Source organism: Drosophila montana, unplaced genomic scaffold (genome assembly GCF_035044405.1).
Source record: "Drosophila montana isolate Dmon_TW-CO22-7 unplaced genomic scaffold, ASM3504440v1 contig_402_1, whole genome shotgun sequence".
Lineage (NCBI taxonomy): Eukaryota > Metazoa > Arthropoda > Insecta > Diptera > Drosophilidae > Drosophila > Drosophila montana.
Genome location: NW_026998739.1, coordinates 234180 through 253774, shown reverse-complemented (window position 1 = coordinate 253774; position 19595 = coordinate 234180). Strand labels below are relative to the sequence as shown.

The window sequence follows — 19595 nt, the reverse complement described above, 5'->3', positions numbered from 1 at the left end:
GTTTGTATAATTAAGTGCGCTGTTGCCAATTTGCATTGCGATTAAGGGCACAACAGTAAAATTGTTCAAATATTTGTAAGTATGTAACATCGCTGTTTAACTTCCAATTAATGTTGAATTTTTCCACAAGTGAAATAAAAATATATCAATAAATAATTTCGCTTAATAAACTTGCATTGTCTACACTCTGAAAGTTTTTACTACTTTTAAGGGGTTTCACTTTAAAGGTTTTCTAATTTATTATGAAAAACTTGTGGCCAAAGCTGAAACAAGGCAAAAAGTGCACGAAAGTATACCGAAGTGCGTTAAAAGTTCATGGATCTTAGCCCAAAGAGCAGCACATAAAGTTCGATTAGTGCAAAGTGCGCTGTTGCCATGCTTCACTTGTTGACACACAGCAACTGAAAGCGCAACTTTTTACCCCGCCAGTAACTTACCCAGTTTTTAGTGCCTTTTATGGCTTAATTGCTGCCCAGCCATTCCACCAGCGTCTTAAACTGTCCAACTTTATTAGCTACTCTCGGCAGGCACGCACGCAACAAAGTATAAGAAAAAAAACAAGTAGGAGTTGGTGTAGTGAGTGCTCGATTCTGTATTACCCAGTAAACAGTCGGTGAACACATTCATATATATTGATATAAAAACACAAATGGCATCAATATCTTGTGCAACGATTAGGTATCAGAAAAATAACATTTACGTGATATGTGTAAACTACTTAAGAACTTACATACTGAGTATCTGTAGCTCTTATAAACCTCGAGATATGCGAATGTGTTTATGTTTTTTATTATATGTAATATGACCGCCCATATATCGATTTATTTATCGATCTACGTGTTGCATACAACTATGCCAAATTTAAAACCTTGTGTATTTATTTTCTGACATTTGTTTATTTTCTGACATGGGCATCTACATCAAGTATATGAAACTGGATCGGATATAATATCGTCAGGCTGTTACATACATTTTGAATTTGCTTATACCCTTTTTAAGCATTTCGAATGGGTACAGGGTATAAAAAGAAAACTATGTCGAGGTGTTTACGCTTGCAAGCTTATCAAATATGTAGTGCAGTCCTTTGGCACCCTTTCGACCCGTCTGTCCGTCCATCCATTCTCCCCCATTTAATACCATTTAGCAGCATATTAAGCTTTGTGCTAGAAATGAGCAGTTGCTCCAAAGCGAGAGAGAGTGAAATGGGGCTGGCGCCACTTGCCGCCCACTTTGATTACATTGTTGGGTTGTGTGCGGCGCGTCGTGTTGAATGCGTGTGTTGAAATCAACCAAGCGAGTACACGCATGTTGCCACAGAGCCCCTTCCAATTCAACTGTGCAGGACTTGGGCTTGACACACTGCCAGTCAGTTGGCAAGTAGCGAAGCGTACACAAGACGCTTCCCCCCACACACACACACACACTCCACGGGTTAATTCACACACACACACACACACTCGCGCGCTCGCACACTTACTTCACACACTGACTCCATTATGGGACTGCAGTCTGCACTTGCCACTTGAATGCTGCATGGAAATCACAATTTATACACATTGTTGTAATATAATTTTTGCACAGCCGAACAGAATGCAACTCAAGTGGCAGTTCTTTCTCTTGCTCACGCTCACGCTCTCCCTCTCTCTCTCTCTCTTTCTCTCTCACTCTCTCGCTCTCGCTCTCTCTCGCTCATTATTTTGCTACATTGTTGGTCGCGTTGCAGGCGCCCCAAGACTGGCCCCTGTGGGCTCGCTCCCTACTTTTATTACTCGAGTGCATTGGCCGTGGCAGCTTTATGCAGTTGCCTGCAACTGCCATTAATGCAATGCGGCTCATTTTATTTATGACACTTTGTTTTATTGCACTTCTTTTCCACGTTATGGTTATTTATACATAGATGGGCGCTTGCCACGCCCCAAAAACTATGGGCGTATAAATGTCAACAACCGATTAGCAACGCCAGTTTTGCAACGCCAGTTGGTTAACTGAAATTAAAATTTAATTCGAATTTCATGTTGTATACATTTTGTTGTTAAACGTAGCGTAAATATTGACTATGCTAGCAAGAGCTAAAATTAATCCTAATGCTAAGTACATTTTTACAAAATAATTTGAACTTTTAAAATCCGACGAAAATACTAAATATTACATATTAATTTTTTTAAAGCTTTTAACAATGCAGAAAACTTTAATATTAATTGATAATAATTATAAAAAATTATACATTAATAATAACTTAAAATAATAAACTATAATTTAATATGATATATTACATTGCATATAATTTAATATGATATATTACATTGCATATTCTTAATCAGTTTTAACAAGCGTTTTGATCTGGACAGTTCTTAACTCATTTAAAACAAATTTAAAAAAGCTTCCTCCATTTATTGCAGGCATTATATATGTATATTTGTTCGGTCAAAACCAAAGTTACAGTATAATAAAAAACGATTTTGTTTTAGAATACATTACAATACAATTACTTTCTTTACATTACTCTCAACATATGGCCAAAGTCTTATAAGCTCCAGTTTATATATTGTCTACATCAAGCAATTGGTTGGAAACTTAGATTTTTTTTAAAACAGAAATTCATTGCAAAAAAAAATAGCATTGGAATCAGAATTTCGTACTCATTTTATTTTTATTATTTAAAAATAAAACGTACTCTATTTAAAGTTCTTACTTTTAGTCAAACTAATAAATATTCTAGTCCTGCATTGTCTTTAAATTGATTTTAATTACTTGTGGCATACAAATTGTAATATCAGCATGCCAAAGTCTCGTTCGAGGCTTAAATGCTATTCGAGTAAATTTGATTTCTGCAGTATTGTAGATAAAAGTTCGCTTAACAGCGTTCTCTTCTTCACTCGGTGCCATTTGCAGCACGTTAATCTAAAAGTGTTTTTTTCTAAATCGCTTGACAAGTTCCAGCGCTCAACTTTTAGTCCGCATTGTGGCTGTATCCCCGGCCAGCCCCACCCCACCTCCATTATGCGCGCAGTAAACGCCTCGTGGCTAAGTTACACTTTTAGCCTTGCCCCGCATCAGTTGGCAACTGCTGCAAACTGCTGACCACATGGCCAGCGGCTTCACTCTGGAACCAGGAAGGGGTACGTCCGAGCGGGGCGACGGTTGACTGGGCGAGTGCGCGGGTTGAATGACCAGCGTTAACTTAATAGAAGTTGACACATGTCGCCACGCATGCAAAATGTATTCATCCAACCGCAGCACAGTGCGGCGTTGACCGCTGCACACCCACACACACTCTAGCATGTCCACAAGCACGACATATTCCATATACGTGTATATATAACATATATATAGACTGTTCTCTTCTAGGGTTATTGTGCTGCTCAACGCACTTGATTTCAATTATGTGCGTGCTTCATGTCTGCCAATTAACGTGGCCATTGGCTGGTAGCCTGATTTCAATTCGTTTTAATAACACACACCCACACACACACAAAGTGTATGTGCTGTTTGCGCAAAAAAAAAGTAGAAATAAACAACATACACTGTATTTCCGGCCGCTTGTCAATTTGGGCTCTTTTTTTCTTCTGTCCATCCCTCAACTCGGCTTTGAACTTTCCGGTGAAACGTAGCATGAAATTTGTTTGTTTACAATCGCCAAACTCCCCCGAACTGTGTGTGTGGCTGTTGTTGTTGTTGCTGCTGTTATTGTTATTGTTGTTATCAAATGCCGGAAATTATTGTGCGCCATGGCATCGTCCTCATCGAAAACAACATCGCGTCAACTTGCGTGTAAATCCTGTTTATATAAACGTGCAATGCTTTTTGCTGAGCGCTGATTTCATGCATCGTTGACTAATATGAAAGCACTGTGCAACAGCAAATATGCTGATTGCTGAAAATATGGCCAAAAAACAATAACAATAGGACGGGTTACAATAAGGATCAAACTTGTAATAGGGTGTTTTTTTTATTTATTATTAAGCTTGTTTGCTTTCTGAAATACTAATAATAAGTATTAATAGTCCGTTCTCAAGCTACAAAAATCAATAAGCGTGTCTAAAATACTTATGAAAAATATTGAATAACCATGTTTTTTTTTTAAAAGTTCAAGAAAACAAGGTTTAATGTACATATTCTATTTAGTTTTAATAATCTCTATATATAAAACTATTTGTCCTGACTGACTGACTGACTGACTGACTGACTGATTGGTGATCAACGCACAGCCCAAACCGTAACAGCTAGGAAGCTGAAATTTTCACTGTAGTTACCTTATGTGATGTAGGTGCACGTTAAGACGGGGTTTCGGGAGATTCCTCCCGCAAGTGTGGAAAAATCGCGAAAATCGTTTGTATGTAACTTTTTTGTTTACCATCCGATCGGCCTCAAATTTATTTTCAAAGGTCTTTGTTCAAATTCATTTGAGGGGTGTTGCGCACTTTTTGGAAAATGCAACCCACCTTGGTGGAAATGGGGGTCAACAATTTGGTGGGTGACGTTTCGCCCTCAAATTTATTTCCAAGTATCTATATGAAAATTCATTTGAGACGTGTTTTTCACTTTTCGCAGTATTCAAACTTCTTCGGGGGGAATGCGATTCAAAGATTTTTTGGGCGAAGCTTTAAGTTGTGTCCGATTTGCTTCAAACTTATTTTCAAAGCTCTACATAAGAACTTAATAAATACGTATTTCAGCGATTTGGGAAATTCCACCCGCAACAGTGCTAAATTGTCGGAAAACGGTTGTATGAAAGTTTTTTGTTTACCATCCGATCGGCCTCAAACTTATTTTCAAAGATCTTTGTTCAAATTCATTTGAGGGGTGTTTCACACTTTTCGAAAAGTCCGTTCCTCCTTGGTGGAAATGGAGGTCAAAGATTTGGTGGATGACGTTTTGTGCTCAAATTTATTTCAAAAGATCTATAAGAAAAATCATTTGAGACGTGTTTCACATTTTTCGCAAAATCTAAGCTCCTTCGGTAGAAAATGCATTTCAAAGTTTTTTTTGGTGCATTTTAAGATTGTTTGATTCCCGTCCGATCAGTTTCAAAATCATTTTCAAAGCTTTTTGAAAACATTGATTTTATAACATACGTGCCACGGGCAAGGCCGTGTTATACCCGCTAGTAAAGTATATATTGACGAATTTTTTTTTAAAGCAAAAGAATTAATATTTAGTTATTGTTAATTAGTTAAATATTATCTTCCTAAAATGAACAAAATAATTTTTAATTTTTTTCCTGGCATAGTCAAGATTATTTTTTCTTAAAAGTGTATACGTAAAGTGTATACGTAAATAAAATTTATCCAAATTATGTCTGCAATATAAAATTTAAAGTAAGGTCATAATGAATATGATACTCCCCATGGAAATTGGTTAACTTTTGACAGATACTTACCAAAAGTGTAAATTATAATTAGAATAATGCGAATCTATAAACCTTTTCAATGAATTCAACATTCGATCCTAACAATTCACATTTTATTATTGCGCTTTTCATAAATGAACTAAATTGGGTAATCAAACGCTGCATTTAAATGCAGCTCCATCGGCGACGGGTCATTTGATTTTTATAATTACACTGCAAGAGTCAACAAAATCAAAGGCCAGCAGCAATTACAACTGACAAATTACAGAGGGCAAGTAATAAAAGTAAATACAAGTACAGCAATTATAAACATACCGTGAGATAGAGTTACCTGAACAGAGCTTGCAGGTTATAAACTTTTTTAATTATTTCCATACACAACACTTTTAGAGTTGTGGGTGTTTTTTTTCCCCCCATTCTTGCAGTTGTCTGCTAAATTTTATTTACCAACAACCACAATTATTGTATTTGTTGTTCAAAAAGTGATAAGCTTCAAAGCGCACCGCAGAGCGCCAAAGCTGCCACACGGTGCACGCGTCGCGTTGATTGTTGCAAACACTATGCAAAATAGCGGTTAATTGAATCCAGTGAACACCATTTGTATCTGTTGTTATTGTTGCCGCTGCTGCTGCTGCTGCTTGTACCCCAGCGACATGGTTCAGCATTAATTGAAGTTTTGCACTCTAATGGGGTTGACCGACCCAACAAAATCGCGCATGACTAATTTTTCATGTTACTTTTTTATAGCGGTCAGAAAAATGTTTAAAAAATAATACAAAAAAGTAAATTAGGGTAAAGGGTATTATAATTTTGTCACGAAATGGGTAACGCATTAAAGTTGACGTTTTTGAGCACGTAAGGTATATACATTGACCGGATCGGAGCCCTATATAGTATAATTGTCATAGGAGAATTCAGCCACAGCATAATAGTTTCACTAAATGAGAACTATCGCATCTTGTATATCGAAGAAACAGTCTGTTCTGTTTAAAAAACTTGGGTTTTAATGGATATCTTTACTAATCAGTCCACTTCCGAATTTCGCAATGATTTACTTTTTTGTTTCAACAAAATCATAAGAAACTTTGGTACATAAGTTTTTAATAAAGATAAGAAAGTAATGTAAATAATTATTAATGAATTAAAGAAATGTATCATTTATCATCTACTTTTAATGTTAGGGTGTTTATTGTTCAGCACTCCGAACTAAGTTGTTATTCTTGCATTTGTATTACATTCTGTTGAATAGTTTTTTCTATGCTTCAGTTTTAATTGACAGTTATACGTTGATAATAAAATGCTGATATGAGTGTGTGTCACATGCCAAATTGACAATTCCTTTCGTCATGCCCGCATGGTTTTCATGTTCATTGTCAGCTGCAAAACTTTATAGCTGTTGTTGCGTGTTGCATGTTGCATGATGTGTGGCAGCTGCACTCCTATTCTGTTGTTGCTGTTGTTATGTTCCAGCTGCTCTCAAACAGACAACTTCAATAAAAGTCCGTAATGGCGAAGTGCATCAAATGACATTTCTCTATCTTCATTGGTATTCAAAGGAAGTAGGAAATTGCTAGAATGATAATAAACAGATACAATGTTCTATTGAGGAATTCTGCTATGAATTGTAAACTTAAATTGAGCGCATTCACGACATGTGAATTTAACTTAGAGAGTTTCTGAGCCGGAAGAGCAATATATTTTATAAATTTATATCAAATGTTTCAAAAATTGTTTTTGTTGATGCTCCCCAACTCAATTTTATACTGTTTGCCATTCTTAAAGTTTCCTTTGCGATTTTTTTTAACAACATGCAAGAAAAATATATCTCAGCAAACTTAATACTATAAGTTTGGAGAATGTACACCAATTATAATTAATATAATAATTAATTAATTTAATTAGTAAATATTAGAAAAAAAAATATTTGTTATGTATAGGACTAGTAAATATGTATATGTATATATATTTTCCTATACATATTTTAAATTAACCATTTTCCCATAATTGTTCAAATAGTTATTAATTAAAATGGCATATAAAACAACTTTTTAACTGTACTCTAAAATGTTTATTCATGATCATCTTCGATCACCTAAAGAGTTTTATTTTTTTAAAGTTAATTTTCGAAATTTAGGCTAACGAAGCCAACCGAAATGTGTATTTAAATACCTAATTTTGTCTATTAAGTACTCAAGCATTTTGCCTTTCTCTAAAATAATTGGATTAGACTACAATTTGTCAACGTAACCTCAATTTGTATAATCTCCACCCAACAATTTAGCGCCTTGCTAAATGCTTATTTTCTGATTTCTAAAATACCCACAAAGCACACACGCGGCTGTAAATAGTTATTTTTGCAAATTGCCCCTGCTGATAATCTACACAAAGCGCGTCGCGCCCCAAAAACTATGCAACAAAATAGAAAGCAGAGCCCCAAATAAATATTCGGTTAGATAGCAGACCTCGATTTTTGCAGAAGAGTGCATTTAAAACGTACGTTGAGGCGGAATACACGAAAATGCCTGCCAGCATTGCCCTGGGATCGGTTGGTATTGCCGTGGCGTTTGGCTGTTTATGCATGCAACTTGCAGTTGCAATTTTTGCTGTGCCGCTGTCAACAACATTGCGAAATGCATTGCAGCTGCGACAAGGCGGCAAAGGCCTTGAATATTAGCTGCATTCCAATGTGCCATAACTTTTGCGCCAGCCCGGGCACAACTGGCTGCCACCGAACACATGCATATTTGGCAGGACACCTAAGTCCCGTGTGGAGTATACCATTTAACCCCCACATAAACACACACATACACACAGGAGTCGGTCTCCTCGTGCAGCTCTGTGGCAGAACCAACTCCCGACACTCGCTCAATAATCAATTCCATGCTGTTGCTTTCGGTTCCATCCTGTTGGCGTTGACTCCTTCACATCGACGTTGCTGTTGTTGTCGTTCACGCTACGCTCCGTTGTCGTCTCTTTATACCCTGTATCCATTAGGTTGAACAGAGGGGTGTATCCATGGGCATATCTATAAGGCTGACTCCTTGAGCGAAAAGTCGGCCATCATATGTTTATATATAATATCAAATATATTAGCTGATACAAAAAGTAAATACTTTTTATTTAATCGATTTGTTACAATTTTTCTTTTCCATTTTATTAGCTTATGCCATGTTGCAGAGTATCTGCAAATCGAGCAATCTTCCAACACATATTCCCTCATGTTTTGTGTTACACTTGGCTTAGTTTTATAACCCTTTGTTGTTGTCGTCCTCTTCGTCGTCTACCTCGCCGTGTGGCGTGAAAATTCAAATTAGATTTTAAAATTTAATAAATGTTTGTGCAAATTAAAACGTGGCAAAAGCATCAGTTGCCCCAACGCCTTAACTCAACTGAACTGAGTTTTACTGGGCTCTAGACAGCGTGAAAAACACAATAATCCAAGTCACTTTTAATGGGTTTTTTGTCTAGTCTGTGCTAACAGACACACACTCAACAAACATCCGAAATTGGTATTGTGCTGCATTTCCATTTTCTCTGAACTTTTTTAGTGTCGCAAGCATTTTATTTGTCCTGCAAACTATATGTGTGTTTTTTTTCCTACTCTAGAAACCAATTTGAAATGTTGGGGATTATACACAAAAGAAAATATTGCAATTGCCCAAATATTTTGTTTTTTAAATATTATGTGGAATAAATGATATATTCCACACATATTCCGCCAATGGCAGTGATTTGATAACTTTTTGTATAAGCTTTAAAAATAAATTGAAATATGAGAATAGAAATTTTAACCCTTGGTTTTCAATAAAAAGGGTCAATAATATGTTTACAAATACTTTTAATGCCTATACGAAATACTAAATAAATATATTGCTTAAACTATTAAAATTAATTAATGCGGCTTAGGTCTGATCATCATTTGTACAAACTGCAGGGAATTTTTGTGCCAGGCAAACCAATTGATGCCATACTGATTTGTTGTTCTCGCGTTAAAATATTGTCCATTTAAGTTACTAAAGAAATGCAAAATTAGAATATCAAATCAATTATTATTTTTGACAATATTATTTACCAGTAATAACACTTTCTGTACCACCAGCCCGCACGGAACTCCTTGGCGCAATTATTGGGTGACTTGTCATTGTCACGATCCGGTGTTGAAAATTTCATATCCCTTTGCGAGGATAACGCATCGCCTGCAGTTCCCTTATAGTCGCCCAACGACATCAAGCGAAAAAATTCGCCCTCTTGAGCAATTTGAAAATGATCGTAGTATGCATAACGATTTTCATCATCGAAATCCCTTAGATATATATACAATTCATGATGTTGCGACTTGGTCATCAAGTGGATTTTCTCCAGTCCGATAAAAAACTCTCCTCTTAAATCGCCAAACCCTAAACTATAAGCAGTCCAATTGCGATTGAAGTTGACAGAACCATCATGACGCCGCAATATAACCGTCCAACCGGAATCGGCGAGAGTTGAGTCACAAAATACCGGAAAGGGCTCGACACCGGGCACACGTATCACATGTACATTTGTGGATTTGCCCAGACAACTTGTCGATTGACATTTCTTGAGTTGTGCATTATATTGATATATTTTATCATTTAATTGTTTGATCTTTAAAGCATCCGCACTAATTTTTGTCTGCTGCTCAGCGACGATGCCTAATTTAGTCTTAAGGTGATCTTCTAGTTCAGTTATTTGTCGTTCCTTAAGTTCGATTTTTATCATTTCACCCTGAAATGCGGACTGCTGTTTATCAATTAGCGCCTTATTTGTTGCTATGAGATCATCTTTAACCCTGCTGCTATTATTACACGAGCCATTCAAATCCTTTAGCTGATCATATTGTACCTCCCGATTCTTGACCATTTCTTCACAGATGCCAATACGGTTTTGTAGACTGCTCAATTGATTCTCCAAGCTCTTTATGCTCTCCTCCTGTGCATCTGCCCTCTTTTGTAGCTCTTTTAGCTGCGCTACCTTTCGATTCAGTTGTTCTCTCGATAGAGTTTCTCTGTTTTTCGTCGCATCCTCGCAGACGCCATATTTTATTTGAACTGCATTTAGCTGATTCTCTGTATTCTTTATGACCGTATATAGATCTCTGATTTTGTCTTGTAACTCCGTGAACTGATGCTGCTTTGTTTGCTGCAATATGGGTTTTACTATACCAAAACAATACGTATTGCATTGTCCTTCCATATCCTTAAACAAGGTCAATGACTGAAATATAGCACGAAGTTGGATTGTTTAGAATTTTCTTTGTTTAGCTGGCAAAAAAAGAAGAAGAAGAAGAAACCCACCGGCACGGTCATGCCATTATTATCCAATGATTCAAGGTTAATTTCTTGTAAGGTGAACAGCAATAAAATTGTCAACAAATATCCATAATTGAGCATTTTATTATAAAGAACCGAACTATTTAAGAATACACTCAAAGATAATTTTAAAATATATTTTTCTTCTATATTCTTGCACTTTTCCAAACACCAAATTTACTGTTCTTTGCGGATTACAATTTTAAAAGATATGAATCTATGTTTATAAAAATTTTTCGGCAACCGAAACGAATAAAGCTCCTTTATATTCAGCCGTCATATTAAAACTGAATGAGGCGTTGTCCAGTTCCAGAATATAGATATATTTTGTTGATTTCTTGGAAGCAAATTCCACATTATGAGCAATCCGCAGCCAGCTGTTGTTAATAGATGTTTATATACGTAACATATTAATAACTTCCAGTTTATTGACAATATGTGTGCTATTGTGTATGCCTGGAATCTGGCAAGTACTCGCAGACAGCTGGGGCCTTAAACACGATTAAAAACTGTGCGCATACGACCATTTATGTAACTTTTTAATAGACATTATTCAACGAAGCCGCGGAAGGTTTCAAACTGATTGCTTCAAAACTGAAAGAGACAGGCGGACAGATATCGACTCGACTGTATACACTTTATTCGTCGGTGACAACCTTACAATACCCTAACATATATGCCAGACTTGAAAAGTACAGATATTTGCAATACTCACAATGAAATTTAATTTGTAACTAAAGCTGGTGCAGCTCAAATTCTTTCAATAGAGATGATAACAGCTACTCAGAATAGGTATACATTTACATTTACCGAATGGTGGGGGGAAATTCTCAGTTTATGCTGAGAAGTGCAGTAAGAAAGACGCCGAAGATTGAATACCCTTGTAAATATGTGATTGCTTAGTTTGGTTAAGTTATCTTTTATATAATTTAGTTTTTGACTAATCCTTTCCGGTAGCTTTATGATATAATTGTCCGATCTACATATGTAGTGCGTGCAACAGAAGATGAACTTGTGCAAAGTTTCATATAAATAAAGACTGCTGCTACGATAAAAAAAAAAACCTTTATATGGTCGAATATGTCTTCTTCTATTCACACATTGCATATTAAATTATTACACCTTCGGAAGAGTATTAAAATAATTTAAAATGAAGTAATTCTGAACCCTTTCCTGAAAATATTTAAGGGCCATGCTATATTTAAGTTTTTAATGCAGTTATAGTTTCTTGCTTAATATCGTAGAATATTATATCAGCTTTTAAATCTCCACAATCGCAAATTTCACAAACTTGAATATTATTATAGAACATATACTTAAATAATAATGTGGAAAGTTTTATTACCCAATTGGATAATTTTGACAACCTTTTAATTGTTAAGTCATGCCAAAAACCACTGGCACGTAAGGATGTACAATCACCGTCTTTCATTCTAAATATTTTAATATTTCGTGCAGAGAATCACGCACCACCCAAACCACGGCTTAGTTTGGACCAATTTGCAGTGTTGGCACCTAGACAAAAGCTGGCTGGGGCCATTCCCACACACACTCGCACACATACACACTTTAACATTTGCATAAATTTTAATGTCCACACACGCACACATATGCAGGCACGTGAGAGCCACAACAAATGCTGTATAGGTAGTTACTATGTGTGGGGGAGGTGCGGGGTGTTCATTGGGGCGACAGGTTTAAATACATTTTGCACTTGGCAATGGAAAACAGCAGCATATGGCAACGGCTTCAACACCGTTGGCAACCATTTTTGGCTATATACATATGGAGGAGTGGAGAGTGCTCCCGGGGTTGCATGGTCCGTTGCAGGCTCCCGTAATAACGAGTTTTGCGGTAAATTGAATTGTTGAACATTCCACACTAAAATCGTTTCGTTCGCTGCTCGCTGCGGTCGAGGTTTGCCGTTGGGGTCAAGCGCAGCGATCCTTTACAGGCCTGCAGCCTGCAGCTCGTCTTCCATTTTGACGGGAACGTCCGCTTCAAATATTTATTGATGTGTGCTGACTGGCCTTTAACAGCAGGATATGCCCCCGCCCACAATCTGCATACGCCACGGTGGTTGCAAATGCGCAAACGGTAAAATGCATGCGGCAAGAAATTATGTTGGTCATCAATTTCATTTCCGTCAGCTCGCGTTATTTGCCCGGCGAATGTTGCATACTTTTTGGGGGCGACCGACAGACAGCGTCACTAATGGTCAATAACATCTAAATATTATCATTGAGACATTTTAAAATTTGTATATTTTACATGCTAATTTTTGATATGCTCGTATTTATTCTTAATTTTTGATAACTTTCCACATTATGATTATTATTCAAATTATTCTTGAAAGCCGGCTCTCAGTCAGTCAGACACTCAGAAAAAATTGTAGTAAGTGGAGAAACCATATTTCCTTAATAATACTGCAGAGGGCTTTATAAATTTGTAACGAGGTAACCGATTCTTTCAATATTAGGCAATGACTTTCCCATCAGCCTGAAATTAATATATATAGCAAAACTTATATCTATATGCTAACGTAACTAATTTTTATTTATGTATGCTATATCGTATTTTTATATAGTTAATTCCCTGCACGTGTTAACAAGGGATTATTCTCAAGCATCCTGAAATTGTGAGAATACCCCTTAAATGCCTAACTATTAAAGCCCATGTAAGCAGTATTCCCATTATACACCCAATGAGAATAAACAAGAAGCCAGCCAGCCGGCAGTCGAGTCATATTTCCATGTGGTACATGGCGTATGCTTAATGTGCCCAATTGGATTTACTGTGCATACAAGCACACACACACGCGCATGCACACTCAGAATTCAAATAAGAACTGGACTGACATAAGTTCAAGCGAGAGACTTTTGCCAATGTCTTGCTCCATAATTCAGACTACTGCAGTTCATGTCCTTGTGACAGCTGCAGCAGCGTACCAAGGACAATTTCAAATAATTTTAAAATTTAGAGCACACATGCCACTTGAGGCGATGGTGGGCGGTGGGCGGCGGTCGGAGTGCGGAATGGGGGCAGCTGTTGTGCAACAAAACTGAACTGAGCTCAGAAATTTGCTTGTCTTGTGCTAGCTTTACGAGCTTCAAAATATGCATAAATCTTGTGCTGAAAATTTATATTTACATTTTGCTCGTGCTATTTAACAACATTTGGTCAGCCGAGGCAACTGCTGCCAGACGAGCATCCTTCAGTGGAGGCTGTTGAATATTTTGAGGTTTTCTGCAACCAACGGCATGCCACGCCCCAAAAACCCGTTCGGCGTCGCCGTTATGCGGTTTGTGCAACGGCTTCAAAAACTTTTCCATTTTACCACTTTGCACTTGTTTCATGCAGTTTTCGGAAAGGGGGCGCGGGGCACGTTAGCGAGACGACTGCAGCTGCAAGTTGTTTGTTTTATTACAAGTGCCAAATAATTTAACTACTAAAATATTAAATTTCTGTTTGAATTGTCGTCAGTGTCCTTGTGGATGCCGGTCTATGTGTGTATAGCATAGCCGCTGGCAGTGGTCATAAATTGTTAGCTACCTAACTCCGCATACCCCCCGCCTGTACGTATACATGAGTTTGCCTGTATGTGTGTGTATGTGTGTGTGCATATGTGAACTGTGGCAACTCAATGTGTGTTTGGGGAATCAACGGGTCATGTGTTTGAGTTTAATTAAAAAGGGGCATTAGGATAAAAACTTTTATAAACGTGCCCATATTCATACGTATTTCTAAATGATGTATACTGCAAGTTTTTGCAGGAACAGGCGGGCGGCGTTGTGGGGAGCGACGCAATTCATGCAGTTTATACAGGTGTATTAGTTTACTTAGGATTGGAGAAGCGGTGGCCATTAAAGTCTCTGTGAAAGCTGAGGGTTTTACAATTACCTTGTTTTAATGCTCAACTAAAGTTTAATACATTTTCTGTTCCCCACAAGAAAGTTTTCGCATTAAAAATGGGAAAAGCGTTTTTATATACGGTACTATAAAATAACTTAGCTGGAAAATAAAAGAATATGTGTGTAAATAAATAATAAAATAAATTAATTGAATAAATAAATACTAGTAGGGCAGCCTACTTTATTTTAAGTTAAGTTGCCTCTGAAGAATTCGAACTATTACAAATAAAAAAAAAAGATAGATTTTATATAGATAGATTTATGTGATAAATATAAAATAAAATGAAAATATCAAATACGAAAATCAGATCAGAAATTGTTGAAAAAAGCATTTCCTAGCCTATTTTAAAGATAAATATAAAATATTTCTTTATATTTCAAAGGTGTCGTCAGCTCTCATAACTCAAATAAAAAGAAATACATTTTCACTTGACGCAAGCATGTACGATTTTAAAGAAAAATACATTTTCATTTTTATAATAATTTTTCTGTATACATCTTTAAAAAAAAAACTAATTTTGTAAAGCCTATTTTAATTAATTAATTTACTTTTTCATTGTATTTCTTTTACTGTGCCCCTTGCTCATAAATCAAGTAAAACCTTTCAAAAGCATACGCAATTCCATGTTGTGCATATGTAATCCTTAAAGTGCAACTAAGCGAAAAAAAGGTAGTAAAATTGTGTCTTATGCCTTAATAAAGGTCCGCCAATAACTGACAAACCTGGCAATTGCCCAGCTACAACATGAGGAGCTCTCGCAGAGAATAACATGATCAATAAAAAGACGCAAGAACAACAGCAAGGACCACTTCATTCAGCATGTTTAAATTGAACTCAAAATTGTGGTCTTGCTGGGGTTCCCAAATCCCAAACTAACGCACACACACAGACACACACACTCACGCAGTCAGACATTCCGACTAACTGAGACAGCCATCGATTATGGCAGGCGGCTTAAGAGCGAGTGGGCGGTTAAGTGCACCCTCGGCTAGAATGGGTGGATGGGGGCGTGTCGGTCACCCGCTGGCGGCTTTCATGTGGTCGGATTTAAGTGCTTCACTGGCAATTTTCGGGGCATTGGTGGGTGTTCAGTGTCGGGCACTTGATAATGACTACGATGACAACAGCATCGACAACGCTGGCGACGTTGTCGTAGTCGATACAAGGACACAAACAGGACTCGACGCAACTGTAACTACTGCTGCTGCTGCTGCTGTTGCACAAACGAGTACAACAACAGCCACAAAAACAACTATTGCCAGGACTTGACTGTACCGATTGCATAGCAAAACAAGCTAAAAAAAAAACTGTTTTTATTTACTGGCACGCTCGCCGAGCTTTTCAAAATGATGTCATTTCTTAAATGAGCTAGACTTCAGACCATTGTATTTAATATTGAATAGATTTCGGTGCATGTTAACATAGGGGGAATAGCAATACAGTTGTGGAGCTTACCCTGAACTTATTAGGGCAGATTTTTATTCCTACGGCAGATATTGGATTGGATTTAGTGAAGGAATCTAAACGGTTACGATTGATTACTTGCCTTGAACAGTCATAATCAGTTTTTATTGTAGATTTGCAAATACCTGACAAAGTTATTAAGTTAAATTAAATGTATTCGAATAATTAGAGTGTTATTTGTTTAAATTTACGAGTACATCAATGTTTAAAAGGTGAAAGTACCCCTTTTAAAATACAATAAAACCCTAAAAATGTTATTAGGAAAATGGTGAAATGTATATTCTGAAAGTAATTACTTCAACTCTGCTTAAGGCCTAAGGAATACCTGCACTCTTTTTATTAGTAGATTCACAAGTTGTCTAGGAATATGTAGCAAAAATAAAACTATTATTCTTCATGAAAATCACAGTTGAAATATAAAGGAGCTAAACTGTACACGATATAAATTATGAAAGAGTTTAATTTATTTTATAAAGCTCATATCATAATAATTAACAGTTTATCCGTTTAAATTTAATTCAAATCCTGAATGAAGCAGTGTCATCACAAATTCACATTTCATCCCTCGATTATGCAAAATTCTTGAATTTAATTGGAGAATTTTCAGTGTTTGTGCAAATTTGAAGTGTGCCTTAGTCCGTGCCTATTTGGCAAATGCTCGTTAACAGCTTTAGATTATATTTGAGTACTGGCAGACATAACCGAAACGTAAACCGAGTCATAAACCACTTTTATCATTCCCAAACACGAAATCTTGTAGTTCACTTCGTTCGGCATCCTTGCGAGTCCTTCTGCCTGCCAGCTGGTATGTCTGGCTTTTATCTAATGTACTTGTCTGCTGCTAGTTTTGTCCAGAAGGCAGTCCACTAACTAAGTATCCTTCATCAGACTTGCACCCGCACCCACAAAAATTCACCGTCAAAGGCCCCGCCCACCCTTCCGCTTCCTATTCAAAAACCGGGGGCCAAGTAAATATTTCCACTTTTCGGCCACAAATGCAATTGGGCCTGATGATATTTGTTGCTTCCGTTCTGGATTGCAGCAGAGGAAATGAAGCTAGTACTGCTTTTGCTGTTCGTTGTTGTTGTTGTTTCTGTTGTTGTACACTGCAACAACCTGGGCCTGGACAATTTTACTGAGATTTGTCAGCTTAGCAATTGTCTGAGTTATTCTTCAGTAATATATGTTGTTTCTTATCTAATTTTGTTTACTGTGAAATAAGAATATCTTGTTTTATATTATAAAGGGTTCATTTATTTTTTAAGCTATTTTGCAGGATATTTTTTTGTTAAAATAACTTTTTAAAAGCTGGATTCCTTGCCCTTATTTTAAATTATTTAGGAATAGATATAAACTTTATAATTCAGTTTTTTGTGGACGAGCCTCACATAACAAATTCCTAACATTTCTCATAAGAATTTGACCCTTCTGAATATAATGTAATATCGAATGCCTAACTTGTCATACTTTAATAAAAAGTATAAAAATAATAATAAAAAAAATGTGCAAGAATTTTAATGCTGAAAACCATAAAAATGCTTCCCTTTTATTTTTTTTTATTTAAATAGTAAGATATATACAAATATAAATTGTTTAAGAGTAGTTCTTGTTTCTGTTCTTGGTTTTTATTTATTTATTTTTTCCATTACAATTTTTTTTATAACAGTTTTACAAATAACAAAGTTTACAAAATTATTGACAATAATCTTGAACTTACCTAAATCTAATTTAAAAATGTTGTTTAAATTATATATAATTGTACAACTTTTTGTGTTTCAAATTAGTTTATAGCTAGACTTTTTAACAATCAAATTCTGTTACAAATTTATATATATTGACCAAAAATGTAAGTTAAGTGTCTGGTTAGGCTTCTGAGACTGACTCTTAGCATTTAAGTTGTGTTTTGCTCAGTGTATAGGCCTATAAACCACAAATTTCCTGTTGCTATTCTATTTTTTGGCGAATCTCTGCGAGTAATCTGCGTATACAGGATGAGCCATTATTCACTATTTAACATTCAGTACTCACCATTCACTATTCACTAACAATTTGATGTTGGGGTGTGCGTGGGCAAATCCGAAAATAGAACCGCAATTTTTCATTTGTTTTACGATCAAATTGCATGCAATGAATATTTGACTACATGTGAACTTTTCACGAGTATCTCTCTGTGTGTGTGTGCGTGTACGTGTGTGTGTGTGTGTGTGTGCAAATGCACTCCCTTGAGCACATTCTATTTCTGCCCACTTTATCATTGGCCTTTCCACATATTCTCATTGCTTTCTTATCTTTGCGCATTAGCAGCGCCTGCATTGTGCATGGTTGAAAATTCCGGCCTTCTAGCCATGTTCCATGTATTCCAATGTGTCCAATGCCAGGCACTTGTCCCATTGAAACTTTGTCCGCTGTGCGACAAGTCGACATATTTCTCTCTTTCTCTGTCTCTGTGTGTGTGCTGTCTCAATGGTTAGTCTCTGGTCGCTTGTTGATATTGCACTTTGCCTTGCATGCAAAATTTGGCAGCCGAGGCAACTCCTGCTGTTGCTGTGGTGGCAGCAGGTCGAGTTTGGGGGCAAAAGCCAAACAGTTGCTCTGCCAAATGAACTTTTCTAATTCCATGAACCAAGCCGCAGCCTCAGTCCGAACCTCTATCTTATTCTCATTCCAGACTCTTGGCATGAACTATGGCCGGCTGCTCTTGGGGGCCATGTTTTCATTCATGGCATAGCAAATTATTCTGTCGTTAATTAGTGACCGATACACATACACGCACCTCTATCCACACCTGCGCACACGCACTCCACACACCACACACGCACATCGGACAGACTAGAGTCGAAAGATTTGGCTTATTTCTACATCATTCGCACGCAGTCAATGTTGGGTATCTGAAACTCGTAACTGATGTCCTTTCATTTCATCGCTATATGAACATTTACCTTCTCCCCCGCTACCATCCCCCGCACTTGTCGTTGTCCTGGCATGACCGCAAATTGCTTGACTACCATTTTCATTTGCTTTTAGCTTCTAACTAAACATTCTGCTCGTTTTCTCCCAAAAATTCTTGTTTATCTTTGGTACGGCACTTGAGTTGAGGGACAAGCAGGCATAGTAATAGCTTGGCTGAGGATAAGGGGACAGGTGTGTTTAATAGCTACAACAATTAAGCAGTCAGAAAATGCACAGAGAGAATGTTTTAATATCATTTTTGGAATTTTTCTAACATTTTACTCTATATCATTTTTGGTTATTAAAAGAATATAAAGGCTTTTCATATGTATTGATTTCAAATCTAAGCTTATAGGCAGTAAAGTGATAAATTCCTCTTGTCGATAATTCTATCGATTGTTTAATGAAAATAAAAATTAAAAAAAAAAACTGATCCGGCGGGATCCGATAAATGTACTGCCTGCAAACGGAAGACCCATGCAAAGTTTTATGACGATAGCTTTAAAACCTTTGGATTTGTTTAAATTTTGATTTGTTTTGAAAGAAAGAAAAAAAAGAATGTGTGTGAGAAATTTTGAAGCTTTAATACA

The 19595-nt window shown here is 36.7% G+C and overlaps 2 protein-coding genes across 6 annotated transcripts in view; one reads left to right on the top strand and one right to left on the bottom strand.

Moving 5' to 3' along the window:
- kuz (zinc-dependent metalloprotease kuz) overlaps positions 1 to 19595 on the top strand; it is a 152517-nt gene that overhangs the window by 115876 nt on the left and 17046 nt on the right. The window lies entirely within an intron of this gene.
- Positions 9172 to 10907, bottom strand: LOC135439519 (fibrinogen-like protein 1). The gene is made up of 3 exons (XM_064698274.1): positions 10666 to 10907; positions 9423 to 10585; positions 9172 to 9363 (listed from the first exon to the last, which is right to left on the bottom strand). The coding sequence occupies exons 1-3, from the start codon at positions 10759 to 10761 to the stop codon at positions 9243 to 9245; spliced, it is 1380 nt and encodes a 459-aa protein (XP_064554344.1). The 5' UTR covers positions 10762 to 10907; the 3' UTR covers positions 9172 to 9242.

Coding starts and splice junctions, on each gene's coding strand:
- LOC135439519 (XM_064698274.1), bottom strand. CDS start 10,761: ATGCTCAATTATGGATATTTGTTGACAATTTTATTGCTGTTCACCTTA. Junction 10,586..10,665: donor ATAATGGCATGACCGTGCCG/GTGGGTTTCTTC, acceptor GCTATATTTCAG/TCATTGACCTTGTTTAAGGA. Junction 9,364..9,422: donor TACAGAAAGTGTTATTACTG/GTAAATAATATT, acceptor GCATTTCTTTAG/TAACTTAAATGGACAATATT.